The sequence below is a fragment of the Neofelis nebulosa genome, chromosome 4 (assembly GCF_028018385.1).
Source record: "Neofelis nebulosa isolate mNeoNeb1 chromosome 4, mNeoNeb1.pri, whole genome shotgun sequence".
Taxonomy (NCBI): Eukaryota; Metazoa; Chordata; class Mammalia; order Carnivora; family Felidae; genus Neofelis; species Neofelis nebulosa.
Window position 1 is genome coordinate 164,428,751 of NC_080785.1, and position 27,721 is coordinate 164,456,471.

Sequence of the window (27,721 nt, forward strand, 5' to 3'; positions counted from 1 at the left end):
TTGTCGGAGGAGGTGTCATCCGGGCTGAGTGGACCAGCCAGCGAGGGCTGCTGAGGCCCAGGAAGCACCAAGATTCCGAGGCGGGGCCCAGCCCGGTGTGTCTGCGGGGCAGAAAAGAGGCCAGCGTGGCTGGAGCGCGGAGAGGGAGGCTTGGAGGTGGGGAGAGTTTGGCCCGAGCCTCGAAGATGGCGGGGAGTGAGTGAATTCCATTCTCGGGTCTGGGGGGGGGGGGGGTACGGGAGGCTTAGAGCCAAGTGAGCTCCCCGGTCGTGTTGTGTCTTAGGAAGATCCCGTGCTGTGGGCAGGAGGGATGGGAGGAGACCCGGGAGGAGGCTGCTGGTTTGCACCCCCCTGGAAGGAGCGGTGGAAAGCGGGTGACGGTGGGGGGGGGGGGGGTGCCTCCTGGCAGAAGACGTCCTCTGCATTCCCTGCCTGCTTAGAAGTGGGGCGTGAAGTAACATGCTGGGAGGAGATTTCTGGCACTGGCAGCTGGGGGCATGCAGGGGCCTTTCATTCTGCGGTGGGGAAACTGAGGGAGAAGCAGGTGGGGTGGGGCTGTTGTGGCCGAGTCTGACTGGTGAACCCCCTGAAATGCCGCCCGATGGGGGAGGCTCCTGGAGACCAACTCCATACCCTGGGGACGTGTCCAGCGGCCGAGTGCAGGGGCCGCGCTGGCCCCACTAGGGTGACCTGGGTCTCTTTTAGGGAGGCTGCCTGAGGAACACATTCTGGAGGGTGGGGTTGCCTCTGAAGCTCCCCAGTCTCAACTCAGTCCCCTTCCAAGAGCAGCTGCTGTGAATCAGCATGGCTGGGGTAGGGGTTTGAGGAGCCTCACTCAGCACACCTGAGCCGGGGTGGGCCAAGCCAGGATGTTCCGTGCCTTTCCAGCTCACCTACTCCCAATGCGGGTGTCTTGAGAGGGGAAGGGAGAGGCGGTAGGAGTGAGCTGGGAGATTTGGTCACTGAACTGGCCTTGTGACCCCAGGGAAAGTTTCCTGAGCTTCTGTTTGCCCCTCTGTAAAATGGGTCAGTAGAACCTATCCCTGGGAATGTTGTTCTGATCAGAGGAAGCCTTGGCTAGGAAAGGACTTGGCTGATCCCACCCCCCCCCACCCCCCCGCAGCCTCACACCTGAGGGGTTGGGGGAGGGCTCCAGAGCCAGTGGGAGTGCACAGCCTGAGGAGCCCCCATTTCTGCCTGCTCTGCTCTCAGAAATGGGAGCGCTGTGTAACTGCGCCCACCTCCAGACCCAGGGCCTGCCTTCTGCAGACTGAGTGAGTCAGGCGTGTAAAGTGTTTGGTTGGCCCAGCGCCTGGCTTGGAGTGATCACTCGGCCCAGGAGCCACTGGGCTCCTGTATTTGGAAAGGGAGAGCGGGAACGGGCCATCACCCTTGGGATGCCCACAGGAAAGCAGGCATGGGGGGCAGGGGGTGGCGGGGCGCATGCTCCTCTCTTATCTGGGCACCGCAGGCTGTCCCCTTTCCGGCTGTCCGGAGGCTGCCTCTGACCTTGTCCCGCCTGTATGAGTTCAGTGCCCTCAGGCTAGTGACTTCACCTCCTTCTTGCCTCAGTTTCTTCACCTGTAAAATGGAAATAATAGAGGTCATCACCTCAGAGGCGAGTGTGGTGCCCAGCTGCTAATAAGCACCTGATGAAACAGCAGATGCCTGGATGTGTGGGGGAAGGGAGCCCAGAGGAGGGGCCTGATTCAGCCTGGGGAGGGGTCAGGGAAGGCTTCTCGGAGGAGGTGACCATTGGTGGGTCACTGAGGACGCCTAAGAGGTAACAGAGCAGAGAGACTCCAGTGGGGAGAGACTGGGGGGTGCATGGGAGGAGCCACAAGCAGGAGCTGAGACCAGCATGGAAGCAGCTGACTGGTCCAGATCATGATGGAGCTGAGTGAGAGGTGCCTGGATCCTGGAGAGACTTGAAGGGGGTGGGGGTGGGGGGCGGAGTGGAACGGCCACTGATTGGGGAACAGGTTCGGGTACGAGTTCAGGTACTGTTTGCAGCATTTGGAAATTGTGTCCCTGCTCCGCAGCCGGGTTGGAGGCGGGCTTTGAAGAAGCAAGGCTGGAGGTTGGGAGAGGTCCCCATGGGGGGGTGGGGGGGAATAGAGAGAGGGCAGGACGAAATGGAGTAGGTGGCAAGGGCTCTGGGGAAAAAGGAGGAAGGGCGCCAGTGGCTCAATGGGTTAACCGTCCACTCTAGATCTTGGCTCAGGTCATGATCTCAGGGTTGGTGGGATCGAGCCCCTCTTTGGGCTCTGTGCTGACAGTGCAGAGCCTGCTTGGGATTCTGTCTCTGCCTCTCACCTGCGCGTATGCGCACGCGTGCACCCTCTCTCTCTCTCAAAATAAATAAACGTTTTAAAAAAAAAAAAAAAAAAGAAGGAAATGGCCAGCCCAGCTGAGTTTCTGAATCCTCTGCATGAATAATTCAGTGGCAGGACTCCTACTCCCTTACTTGACTGTCCTTCCCACCCTCACCCCACCCCACCCCAAGCCATTCAGGTGGGCTCTTTTTTTTTTTTTTTTTTTAAGTGTATTTATTTACTTTTGAGAGAGGGAGAGAGAGCGCCGGGGTGCATGCCAGCAAACGAGCAGGGGAGGGGCAGAGAGAGAGAATCCCAAGCAGGTTCAGCACAGAGCCTGATGCGGGGCTCCAACTCCCGATCATGACCTGAGCCACAATCGAGAGTCCGACGCTCAACCACCTGAGCCACCCAGATGCCCCCAGATGGACTCTTCTTTGCCACCCTTGAAGAGGCTCTGACCAGAGTGGCATCTGGGAGGTCTTTCTCCTCCTTCAATCTCGACTTTATACCTTTGTTAATATGAGGCTGTCACCCCAGTTCCCCACAATGAATGGCCGGGAGCTTGTTCTCTCCCCATCCCATCTTGGGCTCCCAAACGCATATTTTGCCCCAGGATCCCCTGACCGTGTGTCTGAGGAGGGGGGCCACGTGCCTGCCAGCCACACCTTGGAGAACCCCTCTGCCCTGTGCTTGGCCTCACCCCTCTTCCACCCTTACGTCCGTCATTTATTCATCCAGCACACATTTATGAAGTGCCTGCACCGGGAGGCACCGGGGACGAGTGGTGCACCAAAGGAAGCTTCCTTGCTGCACACTACTTGGAGGAGTAATGTTGGGGGCGCGGAGGGGGGTGCTGGAGCAGAGGGAGCAAGGAGGAGAGTGGGCAGAGGGGCAGACGACGAGACTGAAGGTCTCAGGGCTCCCGGGTCCAGTAACAGCAGGCCCTGGGAGGGTCCTCGCTTGAAGGGTAAGAGGAGTTGAGCCCTACCTCTTTGCAGTTTGCAGGGGCATTGCTTTGCTGCTTTGTGGCCTCCCTACGGTGGTCCTTTCTGGAACCCTGATGGCCTAGGCGGCTGCTGGCAGGAGGAAGGGAGCAAATCCACCCCCTTTCCCAGCGGGGTGGGGGGCAGGCTTCTGCCTTCCCCCTGCTTATGGTGGGGCTCAGCTGACCTGGGAGACTTCTCGGAAGCACTGAAGTAGCCAGGGAGAGGGCTCAGGTGGGGGTATGGAGGGAGGGGGCAGCGACAGTGACCGGCAGGGCCCCGAGCTGGGGGTTGGAGTGGGACACTCTCAGAGAGGGGACAGGGATGCCAGGATGGCGGTCAGCAAACACCAAAGCAGGAGTGTCGTGAGGGTGGCCCTGCCGTCGGCCTGCTGTCACTCCCTTTGCAGGTGGAGGAGAAAGGACTCGGCCCCCTCCCCCGCCCCACCCTGTAAGGCATGTGGACGAGGGCCTGGTCACCTGGATCTGGTTACCCTTCCCACCCCCACTACTGAGCCAGGCAGACCCCAAACCTGGGGTTAAAGCTTCAGAGGCTTTAATGAGAGGATTCAGAGCCTCAGACTCTGGAACCTAGATTGGTTGGGGGTCCTGCTGAGAGCCAGGATGCTGTGGCCACAACTGCCCTCCCCATCCCCATCCCTGTCCACACCGGGGACGGGTGTGCCTAAGGGCAGTTCTTTTTGGCCCTGGCTCAGTTATGACGACGAGCCCCGCAGGCACTGAGGAGCCACCTTGGGCACAAGGGAGTCTCACTAGACTATTAGGAGATGGCAGGGGACAAAGACAGTGACAGAGAGGGAGAGCAGGCAGGATGAGCTCTGGAAACATCTGCGTCTGGATCTCCTTTTTCCATCTGAGATGCTGGTGAGGGCGGTTCGTAGTATAAGGCTGTCGCCCCCCTGCCCTGACCTCTTCCCACATGCCCCTCTGTTCCTGTGGGCTTCGTCTCTGTGCCTCGAAGCTACTGCACATGGCCCGGCCTCAGGGCCTTTACACAGCCTGTCCCCGTTGCCGAGAATGCTCTATCCCTGTGGCTTCCTCGTGTCTTCTTAGAGAGACCATCCTGACCTTTCTGTTTAAAATTGCAGCCCCCACTGCCCATTCCTGATCTCTTTTCCTGCCCTATTTTTCTCTCCACTATCCAGAATAATGAAATAAATTAATAATAAAATGTATAGTATTTGCCACCCCCAACCCTCACCCCGTCCAGGACCTCTGCTCCCTGAGGGCTGGGATCCTCATTTAGTGTGTTTCCTGCTATGACCCCAGCCCCCTGGCATACAATGAGTGTGTGTGTGTGTGTGTGTGTGTGTGTGTGTGTGTGTGTGTGTGTGTGTGTTGGGGGTGGGGGGTGGAGTGGCTAGCCAGAGACTGGAAGCAGCTGAGGGCAATTTAGGCCCCAAGTCAGGACACTCGGAACTTTCCCACATGTTCCTAGAATTTTCCAGAAATGCGTTCAGAGTAAGAGGCTGGGGGGGCAGAGCCTCTCTGAGGAGGTCACTTTTTCCCCCTCTTGATGGATTTCGAATCTTTCACTTTTGTATTTTTTTAACGTTTGTTTATTTTTGAGAGAGAGAGAGAGCGCATGAGCAGGGGAAGGGCAGACAGAGAGAGGGAGACCCAGAATCCGAAGCAGGCTCCGTGCTGTCAGCGGGGCTCTGTCCCCACGAACGGTGAGATAATGACCTGAGCGGAAATCAAGAGTCAGAGGCTTACCCAACTGAGCCACCCAGGCGCCCCTGAATCTTTCACTTTTGAATAAAAAGAAAAAGGTTTTTTTTTTTTAATTTTTTTCAACGTTTTTTATTTATTTTTGGGACAGAGAGAGACAGAGCATGAACGGGGGAGGGGCAGAGAGAGAGGGAGACACAGAATCGGAAACAGGCTCCAGGCTCCGAGCCATCAGCCCAGAGCCTGACGCGGGGCTCGAACTCACGGACCGCGAGATCGTGACCTGGCTGAAGTCGGACGCTTAACCGACTGCGCCACCCAGGCGCCCCAAAAAGAAAAAGGTTTTGGTGGGCCATTATCCGGGACAAATGCCAGGACCCTTGAGGATGTACGTTATCAGTGCTGTTTCGCAAAGGGGCTCATTTCTGACAATAAAGTCCAGTGTCTCCGTGGCATGTCTCCCTTTCACGTGCATGGAGGGACCAGAGGTTCCCCTGGTCTGCACATTCTGAGGAGGCGTGGTTGTACCCGTGCACGTGCTTGGAGTAATTGTGTATTTACTGTAACCTTCTTACACGATGAAATTCACACCACTCTGCAGAAATGGTGCGATTTATGCACTGGGATGTGTTCCTTAACTCTAAGAGCCCAGAGGACTAGCACGGGAAACAAAGCCTCTTACTTACATGCCTGAGTGGTTGGTCCTACGTTTTGGTGAAGTTGGCTCTGGGGGTTGAGGATTTTCAGACAGCAAGAGCCGTGGTGCTTGCGTTGATGACCTGTCAAAGATGCTTGTAGTAATTTCTGGATCGAGACGGGGGTGGAGGGGGGGGTGAGCCACAGGGCAGGTAGCTGCTCACCTATTTCAACCTTGGACGGTATTCCTCCGAGACTCAGTGAACGTACCTGATTGAAATTCTGGAAATAGGTGAAGGGGTCGCAGCTTGGGACCTTGGGGAAATCTGACAAGCACGTAAGTCATTTGCACACAGCGTTGCTCAAATATTGCCTAGAGATCGGGCACAGAGTATTTAGAAACCAGAACTGCATGGGTATGTGCAGCCACTGACTTTTTCATTCATAGGATAGTTCACTCCTGCTTCGGAGGCAGAGACTGGATGTGTCTGTTGTTACTGAAATATTCTTTAAACACCACCCCTTGTAGGTTTTGGCTACGTTGTATCTGTTGCTTACTAGGGCATTCTTTGTTGCCTTACTTGTGCTGCCCAAACTTAGGTCTTCTGAGGAGGTAATATGGGAGCTGGGGCCAGAGTTAGAGCTGAGAGCAGACACAGACAGGAATCCGATCCTGTTCCTTGGAGAGCCCCCCCCCCCCCCCACACACACACACCCACCCCGTTCGTTGGGGAGATAGACACATCCCTGGGCAGTTACAAGGAAAAATAATGTGGACCAAATGGAGGATCCACAGGCTCCCTGATGCAGCCTGGAAGTCCCAGAAGGCTTCCTGGAAGCAGCAACAGGCAAGCTGGTTACTTGAAGGGCCACAGGAATGGTGGCTAGTGACTCAGGCCAAGGGGGACATCTGGGTATTGCATTGGAGTGGTATTTCTGAAATCTGACCCAACCCTGGGAGTCTGGCCACGGACGCTGGCTAAAAATCATGGGTGGGAGTAGGGGCTGTCTGGGTGGCTACCGGACGTCCTCTGGGTGCCGGGCAGGGGGAAGGGACAGGCTTGTGCTTTGTGCTGCGTACTGCTGAGGGCTGGGTGGGGAAAAGCGGTCTGCCCTGCGCGCCCCAGCCGCCCTCCATCCCCCACCACTGCCTCGCCCTGCATGAGTACACAGCCCTGCATCTGTGTGCATCCCCTACCGGAGGAGGGGCTCCCCTCAACCGACATCTGGGAGGAAGTGCAGTGGCTTGGCCTCTAGTTATGCAAACACCTCTGGTCCTTAAAGGGCCCCCGGATAGACAGCGTTTGGGCCGGGGGACCCCTCTCTCTCACCCCATGCTCCAGCCCCGCAGCCCTACCCCACCTGGAGAGGATGACCAGTGCTCACATGGGCCCTGCACGGGCTCCCCATCCTTCCTAGGCAGGCTGGGGGGATAGTGGCAGTTCATAGGAGGACAGGAGGTACCGTTCGCCTGACACCATCCGGCAGGAGTAGATCTGCCCAGGCCTGTGGACTCCCAACAGTCACTGTTTGCCAGTACCTGACCCAGAACCCGGACAGGTGCGTGGAGGTCGGAGCGGAGTGCCTGGGGGTGCTGCGGCTCCAGAGCCCTTAAGGCCCTGCCCTTCCCCATCGTCACCCCTCTTTATGCTTAGAAGGCACTTTCTCAGAGTCCCACACCTGGAGGTTTGCCCAAAGGGCTCTTGTCCCCTCCCACCACTGGGTTGGTTGTCCCCCAATTCCTGCCAAGGCGGGTGGTTCCCAGATCAGGTTGCCCCCCCCCCCCCCCGGCCCCTGTCCCCTCCCAGATGCCAGCCACCGATGAGCTCCTGGGCAGCACTTTCCTCACCTGCGAAATCCCAAGGACAGCCCACGAGGGAGGAGAGTTCACAGAATCACTCCCTTCGGACATCGAGGCCTGAGCCTCCCATGCTGCCACTGGATCTTTAAGGCCTAGGTGACAGACACTTGCCACCCTCCCCTTGACGAGGAAGGCTTGGACCTGGGCTGACAGCCTCGTCAGCATCAGGTGCCAGCCGGCCAGGACTGAACGTCGTCTTGTTTTCATTGTTGGTTGTCTTATGGTCCCTGTCCGCATGGGACACTGATGCTGGCTTTCTCTTTAGGGGAGGGAGGGGAAGTTTCTTCTGAAAATAAATGTACTGAAAAACAAAACTCGCCTTCTGAAGGAGACGGGTGGGTGCCTGATGCACAGATGGGAGAGGCCGGGGTTGTGGGAAGGTTGGAGACGGGGGCTCCCTAACCTAGCCTGGGGACCCCGGGCAGGGCTTCCTGGTGGACGTGTCTGAGAGCAGAGTCGTGAAGAACCAGGAGGCCTTGGCAGGCAGAAGGGAGGGCATCACTGGCTGGGGGAACAGCACGTGCAAAGATCCGGAGGCGTACCTGGGGGCATCGTGCCGGGGGCAGGAACTTTTGCGGGCTTTCAAGCCAAGAGTCTGATTTGCACATTGGAAGGGCGGCCTGAGCAAAACCCGGAGGCAGGGAGCCCAGGGAGGAGGCCACAGTTACTGACATGAGACATGAGGGCGTGGCCGTGGGACGCTAGTGGGAAGGGACCCGCTCGCTAGTCACGGGGCAGATGGATGCTATCGCAGGGGCTCCGTGACCCGGGCATGTGTGGAGGGCTCCGGGACAACTCCCAGAGTCCTGTCCCCAAAGACTGGGTGGAAGGTGGGACTGTGGCCAAGAAGCCTGGGGAGGAAGAGAGCACACCCGGGTGGGGGAGGGCTTGAGCGCGATGCGTCTGGGAGAGAGCAGTCAGGGGGTCTTGGCTTAGCAGGTTTGTTGTGGGAGAGACCTGGGAGCCGTGCTGATCAGCTGTGCTGATCACAGCTTCCAGCAACGGCAAATGGCAGTGGGGGTCCAGGACTGGATTTGGGGCCAGAGGGGAGGAAACCCAGCATGGGTTAGAGACAGGACAGCAGAGGGGAGGGGAGCCGGGACGCCTCGGTTCTCCGAGGGAGGGGCAGACGAGGGGTCGGATATGCAGTAAGAGGTCATGGACACGCGGGCCGCGGTTGGCCAGGGAGGTGGGGGGAGTCCCTGGGGACCTAGGCCGAGTGGGCGGGAGTGAGGTGGAGACAGAGTGACATACAGGCACGAAGGCAGGGTCTGCTTTCCAAGAATGCCAGGGTGGCCGCCGAGGGGCTGAGGTTCCGTGAGCCCGTGTGCATCTGGGATGCCCAGTGGTGTAGATGAGAGTTCAAGGTCCAGATGTTTGCCAGTTGTGTGACCCCGGGTAGATGACTCAGAGTCTCTGAGACTCAGCTTATCCACGAAATGGGGACCCTGACAGCATCTTCCTCGGGGCATGTCTAACATTTCCAGCGTAGGAAGGTAGGGCACTTGGTAGGGCACAGATCCTGCCCTGGGGCAAGCCTCTATGGGTGACACCTGGCCTGGTACCAGCACCCCAGGCATGTTGGGCAATCCCCGGTACGTGTATGGGCAAGGCCTGCTGTCCCAAAAAGAAGCCTGGCTTTTGCTTCTACTTGGCCCTACCCGAACCTGGCCCCATGTACGCTGTCACCAGGGAGCGGCAGAGGGGCCCAGTGGCCAGCTGGTGGGAGAAGTAGGGCAGGTGTTAGACGAGATCGGGTGAATAAGGGGTGCCATCAGAGTGTAACCTGGAACCCACAGTTCTCTGGCATTGCTGAAGGGGCTGACCTGGATGGGGAATCGGTTTCTTAATGGTCAGCTGAGGTGGGGGGGGTGCACATTGACAGCTAGAAATGCCCCCTCAGAGCCCATATCTCCTCTGCCAAGGACCCCTTCGGTGGGAACCTTTATGTTCCTTTTGTACTCATGTGATTTTCTGTTTAAAAAGTCACCTTTAATATATACACACCCTAGAACCTTACTCAGCCTTAAAAGGCAGGACGTTCTGACAGCTGCTGCAACATGGACCTTGGGACCTATGCTCAGTGAAATAAGCTAGTCATTCAAGGACAAATATCGTATGATTCCACCTGTGGGAGGTCCCTAGAGTCATCAAATCCATAGGAACAAAGCAGAATAGGGGTAACCAGGGTTTGGGGGTGGAGGAGTGGGGAGCTAGTGTTTAATGGGGACAGAGTTTCAGTTTTGCGAGACAAAACCCCGGAGATGAATGGTGCTGATGGTTGCCCAACAATGTGACTGTATTTAATACCACTGAGCTGTATGCTTCAAAATAGTAAGCCCAGGGGCACCTGGGCGGCTCCGTCGGTTGAGCGTCCAACCTCGGCTCAGGTCATGATCTCATGGTGCGTGGGTTCGAGCCCCGCGTCGGGGTCTGTGCTGACAGCTCAGAGCCTGCTTCAGATCCTCTGTTCCCCTCTCTGTCCCTCCCCCATGCGCTCGCTCGCTCTCTTTCGAAAGTAAACGTTAAAAAATTAGGATGGTGTATTTTTATGTTCTATGTTTTCTACCACAATTTAAAAAAATTTAAGTCACCCTGAAACATTCCTTGTAAAAATCCCTGAATCCCAAAACAAGCAGACCAGCTCCTCCCTCCCCCGACTTCCTGATATAATAACTCTCCTGATTATGGATATATATATATATCCATATATATATATATATATATATGGATATATATATATACACACACACACAGAGACATATAAGAATATAATCCTTATAGCCTATTTCTGTGACTTAAATTGCATATATGTGGCCATGGGAGAAGATATAAAGTCTCTTCGTATTTCTTTAAATGTTTTTTCTGGCTCTGTTCTTGTTTCCTTCTCCTTTTGGGACTCTAATTAGATCTGATAATGTCCCAAAGGTCACTGAGACTCTACTTTTTTTTTTTTTTCCAATTGTGGTAAAATATACAAAATGTAACACTGACCATTTTAACCACTGTTAAGTGTGCAGCTTAGTAGCATTGAGTGCATTCACAGCATCCTGCAGCCATCACCACTGTCTATTTCCAGATGGCACTTTTTTTTTTTTTTAAGATTTTATTTTTAAGTGATCTCTACACCCAACATGGGGCTTGAACTCATGACCCTGAGATCAAGAGTTGCACGCTCTGCTGACTGAGCCAGCCAGGAGACCCCAGATGGCACATTTTTATTTAATCTTTGTTTTTTCTTCTCTGTTCTTCAGTTTGGATGTTTAGGATTTATCTAGCTTCAAATTTATTAACTCTTTTTTCTTCTTTGATAGGCAATCAAGCCCACATGTGACTTTTTAATTTCAAGTAATTTCAGTTTTAGAATTTACATTTAAGAAGCAGCTGGGTGGCTCAGTCAGTTAAGTGTCTGACTCTTGATCTCCGCTCAGGTTTTGATCTCAGGGTCGTGAGTTCAACCCCCACATTGGGCTCCGTGCTGGGTGTGAAGGCTACTTAAAAAAAAAAAAAAAAGTTACGTTTGGTTCATTTTTCTGCTTTTCTGCTGAGGTTTCTTATTCATTCAGTAGTAGCTATTTTTTTCTTCACATCGTTGAATAGATTTATAATAGCTGCTTCCAAATCCTTACGTGCTCATTCCAACATCTGGGGCACTTCAGAAGTTAGTCCCCATTAATTTCCTTCTGCTTTGAGTATGGGTCATGTTGCCTTATTTCTTCAAGGGTCAAGTAATTTGGGGTTGCATTCTTGACATTGTCAAGATGTGTTGGGGAGACTCTGGATTCTGTTGTGTTCCTCTGGAGAGCACGGCTTTTTTTTAAATGTATTTTTTATCAGGCAATTAACCTGTCTGGACTCAAGCTCTAAAAGTCTGTTTTCCTTATGGTGGGTGACAGGTGAGATCTCACTTCCTTTCTTCCTTTCTTTTTTTTAGGTTTATTTATTTTGCAGAGAGAGAGAGGGAGAGAATGAGCAGGGGGGCAGGGGGAGAGGGAGAATCCTAAGCAGGTCCCACGCTCAGCGCGGAGTCCGATGCAGGGCTCAATCTCATGGCCTGAGCCGAAATCAAGAGTGAGACACCGGGGCGCCTGGATGGCTCAGTCGGTTAAGCGTCTGACTTCGGCTCAGGTCAGATCTCACGGTTGGTGAGTTCAAGCCCTGCATCAGGCTCTGTGCTGACAAGCTCGTACCCTGGAGCCTGCTTCAGATTCTGTGTCTCCGTCTCTATCTGCCCCTCCCCCACGCTTACGCTCTGTCTCTGTCTCTCTCAAAAATAAATAAACATTAAAAAAAAAAAAAAAAAGAGTCAGACACTTAATTGTCTGAGCCACCCAGGCATCCCTCACTTCCTTTCTTTTAGCCTTAGCTAGGCTGGTTGGAGCCTGCCCTGAACCACTGCACAGAATTTTTGTGTAGAATTCGGAACTTCCTTTTTCTGGCTCTCTCTTTTCCTGGGTGTCCTGTCCCATTGAGTTATTGTCGTCTTTCTGGGTTCTGTCTTCTCATTTTTCAAGCCGGCTTCTATTTCCAGTGAATAACAGTAAAAAAGGAAACGCGCCCTGTGCCTTATCCCTGGTATAGATTCCCCTCCAACTGCTACCTATTTTGGGTCATGCTAGAGCAGCACCAGCAGACTTGTGGAAATGTTCCTTATCTGCACTGCCTATTAGGGTAGCCACAAGCCACATGTGGCCAATGAGCATAGACATTTTGCTGGTACAACTGAGGCATTGAATTTGAAATTGAATTGAAATTTCATTTCCATTCATTGCAATTCAGAAAGCCCCCTGCTGTTAGTAGCTGCCGCGCGTTGGACAATGCAGCACTGAGGGGTTTTAGCTTCGAGGTAGCGGTGCTTAGTGTGTTTAGTACGGAGTCCAGAGTTTCTTGTCTCCGAGGGGGCTGGTCCGATGCGGCTAACTCCGCCTCCCCCAGAAGCTGAGCTCTCCTGGTGGTTTTCCATTGCATAAATTACTTATCAGGTCATCAGTGGCCCCCTGCATTTTGCTTTTATTTTTTTTAACTCCTTGACTGCCCCCTCCCCAAGTCCGTGAGCATAACATTTCCTCTTCCTTTTGTCCCTTTGGTTAATTTTTAAATTAAAAAAAAAAAGTGAACCGTGGTAAAATACACATAACATAGAAATTACCATCCTGACCATTTAAAAAAAAAAAAAAAAGGTTTATTTAGGGGCGACTGTATGACTCAGTCGGTTAAGTATCCGACTTCGGTTCAGGTCATGATCTCAAGGTCTGTGAGTTCGAGCCCCGCGTTGGGCTCTGTGCTGACAGCTCAGAGCCTGGAGCCTGCTTTGGAGTCTGTGTCTCGCTCTCTCTCTGCCCCTCCCCTGCTCGCGATCTGTCTCTCTCTGTCTCAAAAATAAATAAACCTTTAAAAAAATTTTTTTTAATGTTTTATTTTATTTTTGAGAAGGAGGGAGAGAGGACAGAGAGAATCCCAAGCAGGCTCCACACTGTCAGCTCAGAGCCTGATGCGGGGCTCAAACTCATGAAGTGTGAGATCTTGACCTCAGATGACATCAAGAGTCAGATTGAGCCACCCAGGCGCCCCCGATCTTGACCATTTTACACAGTTCAGTACTGTTAAAATATTCATGTTGTTGTCCATCTGTCTCTAGAACTTTCTCATCTCCCCAAACTGAGACTCTGTCCCCATGAAACACCGACTCCTCACCCCCTCCCCCGCCTCCCACCGTCTACTTCCTGTCTCTGTGGACAGGACTCCTCCAGGGACCCCCTGTAGCAGAATCGAACAGTATCTGTCTTGTGACTGGCTAGCTCAACTGAATGTAATGTCCCCAGGGCCCCTCCGTGTTGTGTCTTCCTCCTCCTTTCAAATTATAACGTAAGATCTCATTGTGGGGCACCCAGATGGCTCAGTTGATTAAGCATCCAGCATCCGACTTTGGCTCAGGTCATGATCTTGTAGTTCATGGGTTCGAGTCCTGCGTCAGGCTCTGTGCTGACAGCTCAGAGCCTGGAGCCTGCTTCGGATTCTGTGTCTCCTCTCTCTGCGCGCCCCCCCCCCCAACTTGTGCACGCTCGCTCACGCTCTCTCCCTCTCTTAAAAATAAACTTAAAAAAAAAAAAAAGATTTCATCATATGGAACCCTGAGGCTTCTGATCTCCAACTGTTAGACATCAGGATTGCAAGTTTTCACTGGAAGGGAGAGAGGGATAGACTCCAAAAAGGCACAGGGACATCTGGGGAGTGATGGATGTGTTCATTATCTTCACTGGGGCCATGATTTCATGCATATGTACATACATCAGAACATGTCAAACCACACACTTTAGATGTGCAGTTTTTTGCATCTCAGGGGTCCCTCAATAAAGCTGTATTTGTGTTTTTATTGTAATAGCCCAAGAGGGCTCCCCTCACCCCCAAACCGTATGCTTGATCAGTTCCTGTGCAGGTGACAGATCCCAACGCCCCGCCCCTTAAACTCCAAGAGACCTGATCCTCTCCTTTCTTGGTCTTGAAACCTTCCAGACTGACCCCACCCCTGACACACCCCCACGCTAGGTGGTGCTGGGGACCCCAGAGGTCTGTCCCTGGCCTGGCTGTCACAGTCTAGGGGGACACTGAGAGCCAGCTAGCTTTCTAAGTTCCAGGGCTGAAGAAATCTCTGAAGAAAGGCCCAGGGGTGGGGCAGGGCAGGGTGGGGCCGGGCCAGGATGGGGACAGGGCTCTGCTGAGGGCAGGAAGGGCAGAGAAGGGTTCTTAAGGAAGAAATTGAATCTGACCCAGGTCTTGAAACACTAGTAGGACCTGGTCCTTTGAAGCACCTGTCGGTGGCCCTGCACAGACGGAGGGCCTGAGGCACTCATCCACACTGCAGACTTCTGATCTGCCTCTGAGAACTACCGACTTTGAGTCGCTGGGGAGACAGCGAAAGGATGAGTTTGTAAAGAAGTGCTTTGTAAATTTCGGATACACTCCAAAGTCTGAGAAACATGACATAAATATTAAAAGAACGTGGAAGAAAATATTTGTATTTCAGAATATGAAAGACCTTCCTTCAATTTTACTCATTAAAACATCATAGATGAAGTGGCATGTAAAATGCATCTATAGTTCTTAAATGGTAGTATGATGAAAACATACATACCCACTACCAGGTTAAAGCACAGACTACGCTTGAATAAAGCAGGTGGAGGCATTTCAGGCTGAAGGCTTGGCTGATGCAAAGGCCCGGAGGCTGGACCGCTGGGGAAAGCCCTTGGGCATCCCAGCGTCTGGGTGTGGGATAGCGCAGGGGCTCCCCGGAGCCGTAGGAGGGGGCGGATTCCATCAGGGTTGCCCACGGCCAGCCCCAGGCAGCTGCAGAGTGACCCCCATGGCCCCAGTGTCGGTGGTCCGGCCGGCTGAATGACCAGTGGCTTCTTGCTCTGAGCCCAGGCTTCCCAGTTCCAAAAATGGGGAGACTGTGGATCTGCGTTCTGGGGATCAAGCTGACCTTGCCTGTCAAAGCAGATGGTTTCTTTTTAAGGAGGCTCTGCACCCAGTGTGGGGCTTGAACTCACAGCCCCGAGATCGAGAGTCGCACGTTTCCCCGACGGAGCCAGCCAGGTGCCCCGGTGGTTTCTTTCTCGAGAAAGTCGGACCACCTGTGCCAAAGCCCTCGTGCCCACCCACCTGTCATGTCTCTGTACCACCCGTTCATTCATCCACTTAGCAAACGGTTGGCATCTAATGTTGTACCAGGCCCTGTTCTCAGGATTCAACGGTGCCTAAAACAACACTCTGGGCTTCACGAGTCTTCTGCCTTGAGGTGAGACAGACAAACTAGTAAATACGAGCTCATATAGGACGGGAAGGAGCAGAACAGGTTACGGAGACGGAGTAACACAGAGGCTTCTTTGGTAGCCATCTGAGACGTTTTCTCTGATGAGTGAGCTAGGATATGAATAATGAGACAGAGCCAGACACGGGGCTGTGTGAGGGGACAGTGTGTGCAAAGGCCCCGGGGCAACAATGAGCTTGGTGAGTTGGACACAGCACATGCAAAGCCCTGGGGCAGAAATGAGCTTGGTGAATTAGAAGGCCAGCAAGCAGCCATCGTAATAAGTTGAGTTAGCGCGGTGAGGGAGGGTATGTCAACAGAGCCAGAGTGCGGGGGTACACGTGTGTCTGCATAGCAGGGGCTGGGGTGAGGCAGAGCCCTGGACCTGGGGCCCTCCTCGGGGTCTTTGCAGGGAACGGCACGGTAGTGACTCCTGGACTGACTCCCCCTCTGGTCATTAGCACCCCGTAGGGCCTCTGAGCACAGAGGCCCAGAGCAGAGGAACCAGGGATATCTGGAGGGGACAGCCAGGGCCCAGGGCGGGGGCGGCTGTGGTTATCTACAAACAACCCCCGCTTAGCACATCATGTGTTCCCTGCCTGGGCCTCCAGCCGGAGTCAGGTGACCCCAGGCATTAGGCCAGGCTGCAGGGGCCGGGAGACTGTGTGTGTGTGTGTGTGTGTGTGTGTGTGTGTGTCCGTCCCTGGGCGGCCCAGACATCTGGAGTCTGAATTGATTTCCTTTTTCACAACCCGGGCAAGTCCTGCATTTCCAGCTGGACTTAAAATAAAACAAAACAAACCTATGTGCACAGCCCTGCTCTGCTGGGGCTGGGGCGTTTAGAGGTTCTGGGGACCAACAGGGAGCCGTAAGCTCCTCTGAGTGGGGACCTCTGAGCGGGGACAGGGACCCTCTGCTCATCCTCCCTCCCCGCATCAGCCCGAAGCCCTAATCTCTCCCGGTCTGGGGATATTTTTAGCCACTAAGAAGGATTATCAGAGTCTGGCTCCCAGGTGGCAGGGGCAGGGCTGGGAGTGAGGCCAGAGAGGCTTCAAGACCCAGCAGTCCTGCTGGGAGACTGGGGGCAAGGCTGGGGTGATGGGGATGTAGGCTCAGTCTGGTTGGGCTGGACCAGCCACTCGGTGAGTCTCCAGATGACCTCTCCGTGGCCCTGGCCAAGCCCAGCCTGAGTTTATTAGCTGCAGCTTTAAGGGAAGGCTGCAGAGGCCGAGGAGGTTCTGGGAAGAACCATCCAGAACCTGCTGCAGGCCAGCACCCCTCCTGCCCAGACTGCCCCTCATCCCACGCTGCCCTCTCTGCTGCTAATACAGAAGTCAGTTACATGTAGTGCCCGTTCTACCCCAGGGGTCATTCCCACCACGTCGTGTGGGTATCCCATTTTACACATGGGGAAACTGAGGCACAGAGCAGCCTGGTTGCCTGCCTGAGGTTGCATTGCAGCTGGGACTCTGGCCCGTCTGCTGGGCTCCAGACCCTGTTCTCTTCTCACGCCAGAGTGTCTCTTCTTTATCGAGAGGGTGGAGGGGTGGGAGGGGACACTTTAGAGACAGGGTAGGGCTTCCGGAGCTAAGACCTCTGCGGTCCGGGTGGATCATTCTGACGTGGATGCCAGAAAGGTTTGCCTGGGCTTGCTTCAGCTGAGGGTGCTGGAGTTCCAGACTGGTCACGCTTCCTTCCTTCTCCACCCCCCACTGTTCCAAAAAGACTTTGTGACTAGCTCCCGGTATCACAGTGAGTGAAGCAGGGCTGGGGGAATGTGCTTTAACTGAACCCAAGGTCGGGGCAACCAGGGGGTACTTCCAGGAGGAAGTGACAAATGAACTGGGTTTTGAAGGATGCGTAGGAGTTTGCCAGACAGACAAGGAAGGGGTGTAAGCCCTGTGGGGGCAGAGACCTTGCCTGTTCCCTCACCATGCAGTGTCCTCAGCACCCAACATAGGGCAATAACTATTAGACGGGCATTCTAGGCAGAGGACAGCAGTTGTAAAAGCTGGCTGTGGGAAATCCTCTGGTGTGGGGGGAGCAGGAAGCATCAGGCAGTGGGCTTTGAAGCTGGGACATCGGCCGAGGCCTCAGATTGGAAGATGCCATCGCCCGTGTGTACTCTTCCTCCTCCCAAGCTCATCACGGCTTTTGCATGCGTCACAGCTGTGGTGGATCCTGATCTGGGTGGCCCTTGAGTGGGGCAAGAACATGGCATTGGGGGCCTGGACTCCTGGGTTCTGGCTTCAGCTCTGGCTGGCTGGGGGCTTTCCCGGGACTCCCCGCTCGCTTCCTTTGTGCTGGGGGGCGGGGGGGAAGGGGAGAGGGATGTCCGCTGGGTGAGGAGGGGGTTGGAGATGCCCTGCAGTGGGTGTGGCTCTGGTTGGGAGGCGGGAATGCCGGCCTGGGCACGTGTCCCTGTGCCCCTGTGGGTGTGTGGGATCAAGCCAACCTTGCCTGTTAGTGAAGACGGTTTCTCCTAGAGAGCTCAACCGCCCAGGCAGACGTCCCTGCATCCACCTACCCATCTGTCTGTTCTGTCTGGGACGCCCAAGTCTTGTAGGTCTAGACTAGCCACGGTTGCACACCCTCGGCCGCTTGTCAAGCTGCTGCCAGGGTGTCCAGTGGTGGCACTGCCATTGTCAGTCACCTCGCTGATTGCCAGATGCCTCACAACCTCGTCCTTTGTCTCCGCCCCTCCCTGCGCTATTCCACACATCCCCGTGGACTTGAACGTCAGCCCTGCTGGCTCTGAGACTCGGACTCTAAGGCTTTTTCTTTTTTCTCCATTTGACTTGTCCTATTGTGATTTATAGGAAATAGGTGCTTGGTCTTTGTCCCTGGTCTCGCACAGAGCTTCCCAGACCCTTAGAATTTCCTGTGATAAGACTGATCAAGGAGTCTCTGGTTATGTTAACAAGGTGGCTTTGGGAAAGCCCCTGGTTGCCAGAGGAAGCAACTATGAACCCAGGGTAGAAACTTTCAGTGCCCCCTGGTCCCACCTCTAGGGAGGGGAGAGGGCCTGCAGGTGAACTCAGTCATCAGCGAATGATGATTTCATCCAGCCTCCTTTGTAATGAAGCCTCCATGAAAACCCGAAGGGCATTGTTCAGAGAGCTTCCTGATTGGCGAATGCATGGAAATGGGGGGGGGGGGGGTGGTACATGTGGAGATGGGTGCCCCTTCCCCATGCCTTGCCCTCAACATCCCTTCTATCTGGCTGTTGCCGAGTTGTGTCCTGTTGCAAGAGAACTGTGATCTCATCAGCAGCGTGTTTCTCGGCGTTCTGCGAGCTGCTCTAGCAAATTAATCAAACCCAAGGAGGGGGTCCTGGGAACCTCTGATTTATAGCCAGTTGGTCAGAAGCACAGGTAATAATAATTTAGGCCCAGTTGGTGTCTGAAGTGGGGTGGGGGGGGGACGGTCTTGTAGGACTGAGCCCTTGACCTGTGGGGTCTGATGCTGTCTCCGTTGTTGAGTTGTTGTAGGACAGCTAGCTGGGGCCGTGGTGGGGAGAAGCCCACCCGTTGGAACTGGAATCAGAATGGTAGGCTCGGGGCCGCCTGGGTGGCTCAGTCGGTTAAGCATCTGACCCTTGATCTCAGCTCAGGTCTTGATCTCAGGGTCGTGAGTTCAAGCCCCACCAAAACGTCAACAGCAACAAACAGAACAGAATTATAGACTTTTTACTTAATTTATTTTATTTTTACCCCTTTATTTTTGAGAGAGAGAATGAACGAACGAGCGGGGGAGGGGCAGAGAGAGAGGGGGGACAGAGTATCCCAAGCAGCCTCCGTGCAGACGGCACAGAGCCCGACGTGGGGCTCGAACCCATGAACCGTGAGATCATGACCTGAGCCAAAAACAGCCGCTTAACCGACTGAGCCACCCAGGTGCCTCCAGAATTATAGACGTTTTAAAAAAGAAACATTTAGGGGCGCCTGGGTGTCTCATTCGGTTAAATGTCCAACTCTTGATTTCGGCTCAGGTCATGATCTCGTGGTTCGTGAGATCGGGCCCCGCGTCAGTCTCTGCGCTGACAGCACAGAGCCTGCTTGGGATTCTCTCTCCCTCTCTCTCAAAATAAATAAATAAACATGAAAAAAAAAATAAATGCAAACATTTTAATTTGCAGAGAGAAAAGGGCCCACGTTGTAGATGCGTAACTCAGTGAATTTTCTCAACCTGAATAGCACTCGGACCAGGAGACAGAACATGCCAACCCCGGGCAACCCCACGTCCCCCTTCTGGTCACTGTCCCTAGAGCAGCCACTTTGTTGATGTCCTGCACTGTGGTAGGCAGAGTACTGCCCCCTTAAGATACCCACGTCCCTAATCCTGGAAGCTTCATGTGGCAAAGGACAGTTGAAGTTGCTAATCAGCTGACCTTGAGATGGGGTGACCCTGGATTCCCTGGTGACCCAGTGTCATCCCAAGGGTCTTTTTTGGAGGGGGAGGGGGCGTTGAGGAGAGCACGCACAAGCGAGGGAGGGGCAGAGAGAGAGGGAGAGAGTCCCAAGCAGGCTGCATGCCTAGCGCAGAGCCTGACGCGGGGTTTGGTCTCGTGAACCCTGAGATCATGACCTGAGCCGAAATCGAGTCGGTCGCTTAAGGGACTGAGCCACCCAGGCGCCCCAGGGTCTTTGATAGAGGGAGGCAGGACGGTCAGGGAGAGAGATGTGGGTTTTGAAGACAGAGGGGGCAGCCTTCCAGGGAGTACAGTGGCCTCTAGAAGCCAGAAAAGGCAGGAACGGGTTCTCTCCACCTCCAGAAGCAATGCGGCCCTGCCCAACCTTGATTTCAGCACCACAAGCCCCCGTCTCAGACCGCTGACCTCCAGTGTCTCTCGAGGGGGGCGCCTGGCTGGCGGCTCAGCAGGTAGAGCGTGCGACTCTTGATCTCAGGGTCGTGAGTTTCAGGCCCCACGTTGGGTGTGGAGATTACTTTAAAAATGAATACATAAATAAACATTAAAAAAAAGTCTCTGGGAACCTGCGCCCCTCCTCTCCACCTCCTTCCGATGGACATCACCCCCTTCCGGCCTCCAGAAGGCCACTTCCCACACGGGCGCCAGTACCCCACCGCTAGTCATTGTATCTAAAATAAAACCAAGGGCCACAGAACCCCCCAGACTCCACGGGCGGGGGTGGAAAATGGTCCAGCCACCCCAGAAAACGGTTTGGCAGTTGCTTATGAAGTGAAACAGGCGACTGCCCTGTGACCCAGGGATCCCACTCGAGCCCCTAACAGAGGTTACCTTTGGATGGGGGAGATGGAGATTGACCGGGAAGGGGGGAAGACGCACGAGAGCTTTGTGGCGGGACAGGAGGCTGCATGACACGGGTACCTGTATTTGCCAGAGGTGACTCTACACGGAAGATTGATGCATTTTGCTCTAGTAAATTTTACCTTGAATGAAAAAAAAAAACCATAAGCAAATATTAAACTCTAGCTAAGGATCTGCATGCTGAAATATGTAGGGGTGATATGGCTTGACGTCTGCTGCTGATTTTAAAGTGCGTCCAGAAGAGTAGATGGCCTGATGGCAGGGGGCAAGGGGGGCGGATGGAGGGGCGGACGGATGCACCAGCAGATGTGCAACAGAGCAAATGGGACAAAATGTGGGTGGTAGCATCTGGTGGTGGGTTAACGGGTGTTCACAGTAAATTCTTTCGGTTTTTCTGTAGGTTTGAAATTTTTAATCGTAAATGTTGGAAATCATCCGAATTCCTCCCTGAAGCCCGCGGGCCCTGGGTGACCTGCCCCTTTCCCCCCTCCCTGGCCTTCCCTCCTTCCTCTCTCCCCGTCACTCACCCTGCTCAAGCCACAGGGGTCTCTTGCTGTTCCCTCAATACTCTGAGCTCAGTCCTGCCTCAGGGCCTTTGCACCTGCTGCTTGTTTCTCTGAAAGCCCCTCCCGACCGCCAGTACCCTCTTCTGCATAAACCGAGGCCCTCCTCACCTCTGGGTTTCACGTCAGAGGGTATCTCATTAGAGATGGTCACCTCATTTAAAGTCATGGCCACCTGTTTATTTCCTACCAGGTTCCATCACACCGTGTTACCTCATTCATGAATGTTTACTTGTGCATTGGCTGCTGTCCCTGCTGGGCTGTGAGCTCCATGAGGACAGGAATGTGTCTCCTTTTTTCCCTGCTGTATCCTCAGCACCTAGCCCCATGCTGGCATGTATAAGTCGATCAGAGAACACCTCGTGGATGGATGGACAGATGGATGGGCAGCTGGGCAGGCAGATGGATGGATGGGCTGACAGACAGGTAGAGGGACAGATGGGTAGATGGACAGCTGGGCAGGTGGACGGACGGATGGACGGAAGGATAACTGGTTGGTGGATTGGTAGATGGATGGATGGATGGACAGATGGATGGACAGTGAATGGATTGCAGGGAAGAAGGCAGATGGACAGATGGCCGTAAGGATGAACATCCTAAGTGGGGACCAGTGTGGGGGTCTGGACAGTTGTCTTAAGATCTTGGGAAGGGGCGGGGCGCCTGGCTGGCTGAGTCAAAAGAGCATGTGACTCTTGATCTCAGGGGGTTGTGAGTTCAAGCCCCATGTTGGGTGTAGAGATTACTTAAAACTTTAAAAGGTGGGTAGGTAGATAGATAGGCAGGCAGATCGATCGATCGATCAATAGATGGATCTCAGGAAAGGTCACAGCTGCTCAGACTCATCCAGACGGCCACTGGAAAGCTTTCTTGGCGGAGGGAGGCTCCACTTATGTGGCACACGGGGTCATGCAGGGGACCCTCTTGCCCAACCGCAGTCACGTAGCAAGCGAGGCAGCGACATTCACACCTGGAAGGGCAGGCGGTCAGGAAGGGAATCGCGGATTTCCCTTGTCGTCCTGGGCTGCACTGGAGGGAATGTCCCACAGTGACGGGAAGCTGTTCTGGACACCGGAGAACTCGAGTTGATGACCCCCGTCAGCCAGTCCCTTGACCACTGGCCACCTGTTTTCGCATCTGTAAAGTGCAGAATACTAGCTGTTTGCAGGAGCTGTGTCTGAAGGGTCAGTGGGCACCGGGCTAAGCACTTTGCGTGTCTCATCGGGCTGGGCCGACAGGTGGGTTACTGTCCCTGTTTGCCCAGTGAACTTGAGATTCAGAGAGGGCAGCTCATTTGCCTGAGGACACACAGCCGGAGGCTGCCAGGCGCTGGGGGGGGAGGCGAGGGCGGGGTGGCGGACCCTCCTGCCCCACCCGTGGGTCCTGCGGGTCGAGCTCCTTTTCACCGGACCCCGTGTCCACAGGATGTGGTCCAGCTTCAACGAGTGGTTTTGGCAGGAGAAGTTATGGTTACCACCCAACAGCTCGTGGGTTGCCCTGGAGGACCGAGATGGCCTGGTGTACCCCCACCCCCGGGACGTGCTGGCAGCCCTGCCCCTGGCACTGGCCCTGGTGGCCATGCGCTTCACCTTCGAGAGGTGAGTGCCGGGGTCGCTCACACGTGTGTGTGTGTGTGTGTGTGTGTGTGTGTGTGTGTGTACGCACGACGTGCTCACCCCGGCCGGATGCCCTGCGGGGTTTCGTCCTAATGTGTCCTGAACGGAGCCTGGCTCTGAGCCCGCGTGCCTCTCCCAGCCCCGTCTTGTCCCCAGCCCCTTGCACCCACACCCTTCCAGCCTCCGGTGGCTGGTTTCCCGCCACACGGGCTGCAGCTCGGGTCCCCACGTGCAAACGGGCGGAGGCCCTGGAGGACGCGTGCTTGCTTTGCTGACCAAAGACAGGCCTGAAGAGGCCCCGGGGGCAAAGAAACTCTCGCCCGCTCCCTCCTGCCCCTCTCCTGCGGGCCAGGTGACCCTCCACCTCACCAGCCCCCCCTCACCTCCCCCACCTCCCCCACCCTGTCCCTATCATCCTTCCATCAACCCCCCGCATCCCTCTCACCCCCCATCATCCCTCCTACACCCCCTCACCCTCCCCTCCCCTCCCTCCCGGCTCCTAACACCTTCCCTCCTCCCTCTGCCAAAGGAAGGAGCTGGGCACTCTGACTTCCCCATTTGTGCCCAAATCCCTCCCCCCTTCTCCCCTCCCCCTTGCAGCCTGGTTCCCGGCCCCCCTGCCCCGGTTCCCAGCAAGCTGGGTGCCAAACCCTGTAGATTTTCAGTCGTGTCTCATGGGACCCAGACCCTCCTTCACACTGGGGTTCCCTGCCTTTCCCTGCCTGGCTGTCTCCTGGGCACGGGCAGCTCTCCCAGGGCCCCTTCCCTCTGCCCCAGGTGCCCCACGCTTTCCACGTGGACCAACACTGTAGTCAGAGCTGATTCAGACCTGCCTTGCCAGGCCCCCTTCCTGCCGGACAGTCCCCTCCGTGATCAGCCACCCACCCCCTCTGAGGTTCCCCCTCCCCCTTAACGTCCCTCCCCAGGCACCCTTCGCGGGCCCGCCACCTTCTATGCACCCACCTGGCCTTCTCCCTCACTCCTCTGCAGTTCCTTCAAGGCTGGGTTCCGGGAGACCCCCACCATGCCCTTCTGCTCCCCCCCACCATGCCCTTCTGCCCCCCCCCCATAGAGCCCATAACTCCCTTCCGCCCCCACTTTGAGTCCCTGGCTTTGTCCTGCCCTGACCACAGGGAAATGGGAACACTCTACCTCTTGCCTTGTCTCTCCCACCCCCAAGGAGCTTCCCCATGTCTGGGCTCACATGATACAGGCGGGACACCGGGGACCTGGGAATACACACTGAGGTTGTATTTATTTAACAGATACCCCTGGAGCGCCTACTCTGTGCCCACCATTGCCCGAAGCAGCTTACGTGTCTTAACTCAGCCCTCTGTGCAACCCCTTGAGGTGGTACTGTTATTATCCCCATTGTACAGAGTAGGAAATTGAGGCACAGAGAGGTCGAGGCACTGGCCTGTGGTCACACAGTGGGTAGGTCGTCTGGGACTAAGGCTTTGCCTGAGGGATTCTAAGAGGCCCAATTCAGCCAGGCTTTGAAGGGTGAGTCCTCATCTTTCCCACAGGGTGGGGAGGGCACAAGACTATGCCCAGGTTCACTACTGGAGCCTGGAGTGGGGGGAGTTGTATATTTAACTGATGGCCTCCTTAGAGGTATGGGTGTGTCCCATCCTAGAGTTATCCTTTCAAAGGGCAGCGTGAGTGGGTAGCTTTTCCAGGGTTGAAGGCGGAGGTTTTCGCCATCACTAAAGTAAATCCTGGGCCAGTCTGCTGCTCACCGCTGTGTAACCTTGGCCATACCTCTGACCTCTCTGAGCCTCGGTTTACTCATCAGGGCAATGGGGACTTTGACAGTAGAGTTAAATGAGCCAGGACCTAATGTGGATTTGTGCCTATGCTTGGCAGATTACAAGTACTCAATAAATGACAGTCCCCTTCTCCCCCACTCCCTGGTCATGACAGAGTCTGGAATGAGTTCTTGCTGGGCTGCACTGAGTTCAGTTCTCCCAGACGGAGGCGGGTGTTGGATGGTGGGTAGGAAATTCCGTCCTGACCCCTGGCCTCGGGGGCCCTCTACTGGAAAGTGTGGGGATTGCCCGGAGATCTGGGCTCCTGCACGTGACCCCGCTGGGAGAAGGGCCACCTGAGTGGGAGCAGACCCGCTCCTGCCTGTGGGGACCCCCCAGCCTGACGGGGCACAGACAAGGACCCAGACCACTGTGAGACAGGCAGTGCGGGGACCCTCGTTCCTGTTTGGGACTGAGTGCCGCTTCCCGAGTGCCCCAAAAGTTAACCTTCGCGTCCCCATCCTGAAGACCCACCCATCCAGCTGCCCTTCCTAGGTTTGGTCCAGTACGGCGGCCAGCCTACCCCTCCAGGGTTCCAGCGTGTGACCTGGCCCCTTGGAGCCTCAGTTTCCCCACCTGGATTGACCGGCTCTGTCTCCCCTGCACCCAGATTTATCGGCCTGCCCCTGAGCCGGTGGCTGGGTGTGCGAGATCAGGCCAGGAGGCCAGCAAAGTCAAATGCCACTCTGGAGAAATACTTCCTCACAGAGGGGTGTAAACCCAAGGAGGTGAGAGCCCCCTGACGCCCCCCCCCCCCCCCATCGGCCTGCACGGCTGCCTTGCAGATGGGGCCCCAGGGGTTGGGATGACGCCCAGTCGTCAACAGGGAAAGCCCAGTGCCCCTCTCCCCACCCCACCGGCCATCCCAGCTGCCCAGTGGGCACATCCTGGGACGGAGGTGGGGAGACCAGGTCTCTGCTGAGCTGGTGAGGAACAGAAGGCTGGACTGCTCTGGGGGTGGGGGAGACCAGAGCAGGCCTGTGACCTCCCCTGTACCCATCCGGTGGGTGTGGCTCAGGGCCTTGGGATTCTTCCTCCCTTGTCCACCTCCCTCTGAAGGTAGGGGTGAGAGGCAAGGTCTCAACTGCCTCCCTGGGGTGGGGATAAGACCTGAGTGTTCCAGGAAAACCTCTAGGAGGGGGCTGCCCCAGCCCCCGGCCCTTTTTTAGTCCCAGCCCCGTCAGCCACCTGCCTGTCCTGTGAGCAGGACTGCTTTTTATATGGCCTCTTTGGGGGGACCCCACGCTGTGAACCCCCCTACTCCCCACGTGCATAGGTAGACAGGCCCACAGGCAAGGCCTGGGGCAGCAGGGGAGGGGGGGACGCAGCTGGGTCTCACCTGTCCTGGGACAGGGCCAGGAGGGCCACCTCTGTGACCCCTGTCGCCCCTCCCCAGCCCCAGATGGCCTTCCTCGCTGCCCAGTGTGGCCTCACGCTGCAACAGACCCGGCGCTGGTTCCGGAGACGCCGGAACCAAGACCGGCCCTGCCTGACCAAGAAGTTCTGTGAGGCCAGGTAAGCCCGGGGTGGGCTGCGGGGGGAGGGGGGCGCTGGGGTGCCGGGGAGGGGTCTGCTGCCCTGGCGGCTGCCTCATGGGCTCCCTCGCCATCTGCAGCTGGAGGTTTCTCTTCTACCTGTGCTCCTTCTTCGGTGGCCTCTCCGTCCTCTACCACGTGAGTACACCTGCCCGTTTCCCTGCCCCCCACCCCCATCGACCCCACAAGCACTTGCTGTGCCCAGGGCCTGGACTGGGGGCCGTGGAGGGGTTCGGGCAGAGGAGGGAAGTGCGCAAAGGCACAGAGAAGGGGAGAGGGCTGGGAGGGGTCCTGGCAGACCATTCAGGTGCCTGCTGAGGACACGCTGTGCGCGGGGAGCCAGGGGTGTGCAGCCGACAACCCTCGGTCTAGAGTGAGAGCAGCCCAGGGGAGGGCGCACCTGGGGAGTAGAGGGCTGGGCTCTGACCTTTGGGCAGCTTCAGACTCCCGGGTCCCTGCAGGAGTCATGGCTGTGGACACCGGTGATGTGCTGGGACAATTACCCAGATCAGGTGAGTGGTGGGCGGGGCTCCCAGGCCGGTGGGAGGGCGGGGGGTGGTCAGAGCCCCTGTAGCCACAGGCGGGAGAGCCAAACCTGGACATCACGCGACACCCCTGAGGGCCACAGTATTTCCGCCTCCCCTGTGGAGTGGGTAGGGGCCAGAAGCCAGGAACCCTGGAGCAGGAGCCGCCACAGACCCTCTGCCCTTGACCGCCCCCACCTTCCCCAGTCATTTGGATCCAGAGGTCCTGGTTTTGAGCGAACAGGGAGGCCCCTGCCCCATGGGAGCCTCAACTCCCCACGGCTAACCTTGCCCCGCCCCGCCGCAGCCCCTGAAACCGGGCCTGTACTATTGGTACCTCCTGGAGCTGAGTTTCTACATCTCACTGCTGATCACGCTGCACTTGGATGTCAAGCGCAAGGTGAGGCCCAGAATCTGACTGGGCAGTGATGCCCTGGGGGAGTTGTGACCCAGTCTCCAACCGGAGGGATGGCCTCACCCCACACCCGGAAACCCCCTGGTGGCCTCAGGCTGGAGGCCCAGAGTCCGCGAGGTACAGATGCTCCCAGCCCTGTGGGGGGAGGGGGGGCCCTGCCACCAACCTCCTCCCTGCTGTGACCCACCATCTCCCGCAGGATTTCAAGGAGCAGGTGGCACACCACTTCGTGACCATCACCCTGATCGTCTTCTCCTACAGCGCAAACCTGCTGCGCATCGGCTCTCTGGTGCTGCTGCTGCACGACGCCTCGGACTACCTCCTGGAGGTGGGCCTGGCCCCGCCCCGCCCTCTCCCCGCCTTCCTGGGAGATGAGGCCACGCCCCATGAGGCCACGCCCCCTCCTGGGTTCCTGGGACCTGAAGTTCCTCCCGCTCCCAGAAACACACACTTTACCTTTCTTTTTACATTTTTTTTATTTAAAAAAATTTTTAATGTTTATTTTTGAGACAGAATACGAGTGGGTTAGGGGCAGAGAGGGAGGGAGACACAGAATCCAAAGCAGGCTCCAGGCTCTGAGCTGTCAGCACAAAGTCTCGAGCTGTGAGATCGTGACCCGAGCCAAAGTCGGATGCTTAACCGACTGAGCCACCCAGGCGCCCCAATTTTTTTTTTTT

The 27,721-nt window shown here is 55.8% G+C and overlaps 1 protein-coding gene across 3 annotated transcripts in view; it reads left to right on the plus strand.

The window, feature by feature from the left end:
- Positions 1-27,721, plus strand: part of CERS4 (ceramide synthase 4) — a 34,198-nt gene that overhangs the window by 719 nt on the left and 5,758 nt on the right. For 2 of the 3 annotated variants that reach the window (XM_058728186.1, XM_058728187.1), the window contains exons 2-8: positions 22,571-22,744; positions 25,181-25,298; positions 25,967-26,085; positions 26,186-26,243; positions 26,567-26,617; positions 26,937-27,029; positions 27,244-27,372. In XM_058728186.1, the coding sequence (XP_058584169.1) occupies positions 22,572-22,744; positions 25,181-25,298; positions 25,967-26,085; positions 26,186-26,243; positions 26,567-26,617; positions 26,937-27,029; positions 27,244-27,372 (741 nt within the window). In that variant the 5' untranslated portion in view covers position 22,571. The remainder of the gene's footprint in view (positions 1-22,570; positions 22,745-25,180; positions 25,299-25,966; positions 26,086-26,185; positions 26,244-26,566; positions 26,618-26,936; positions 27,030-27,243; positions 27,373-27,721) is intronic. The other variant, XM_058728189.1, reaches the window with a different exon arrangement.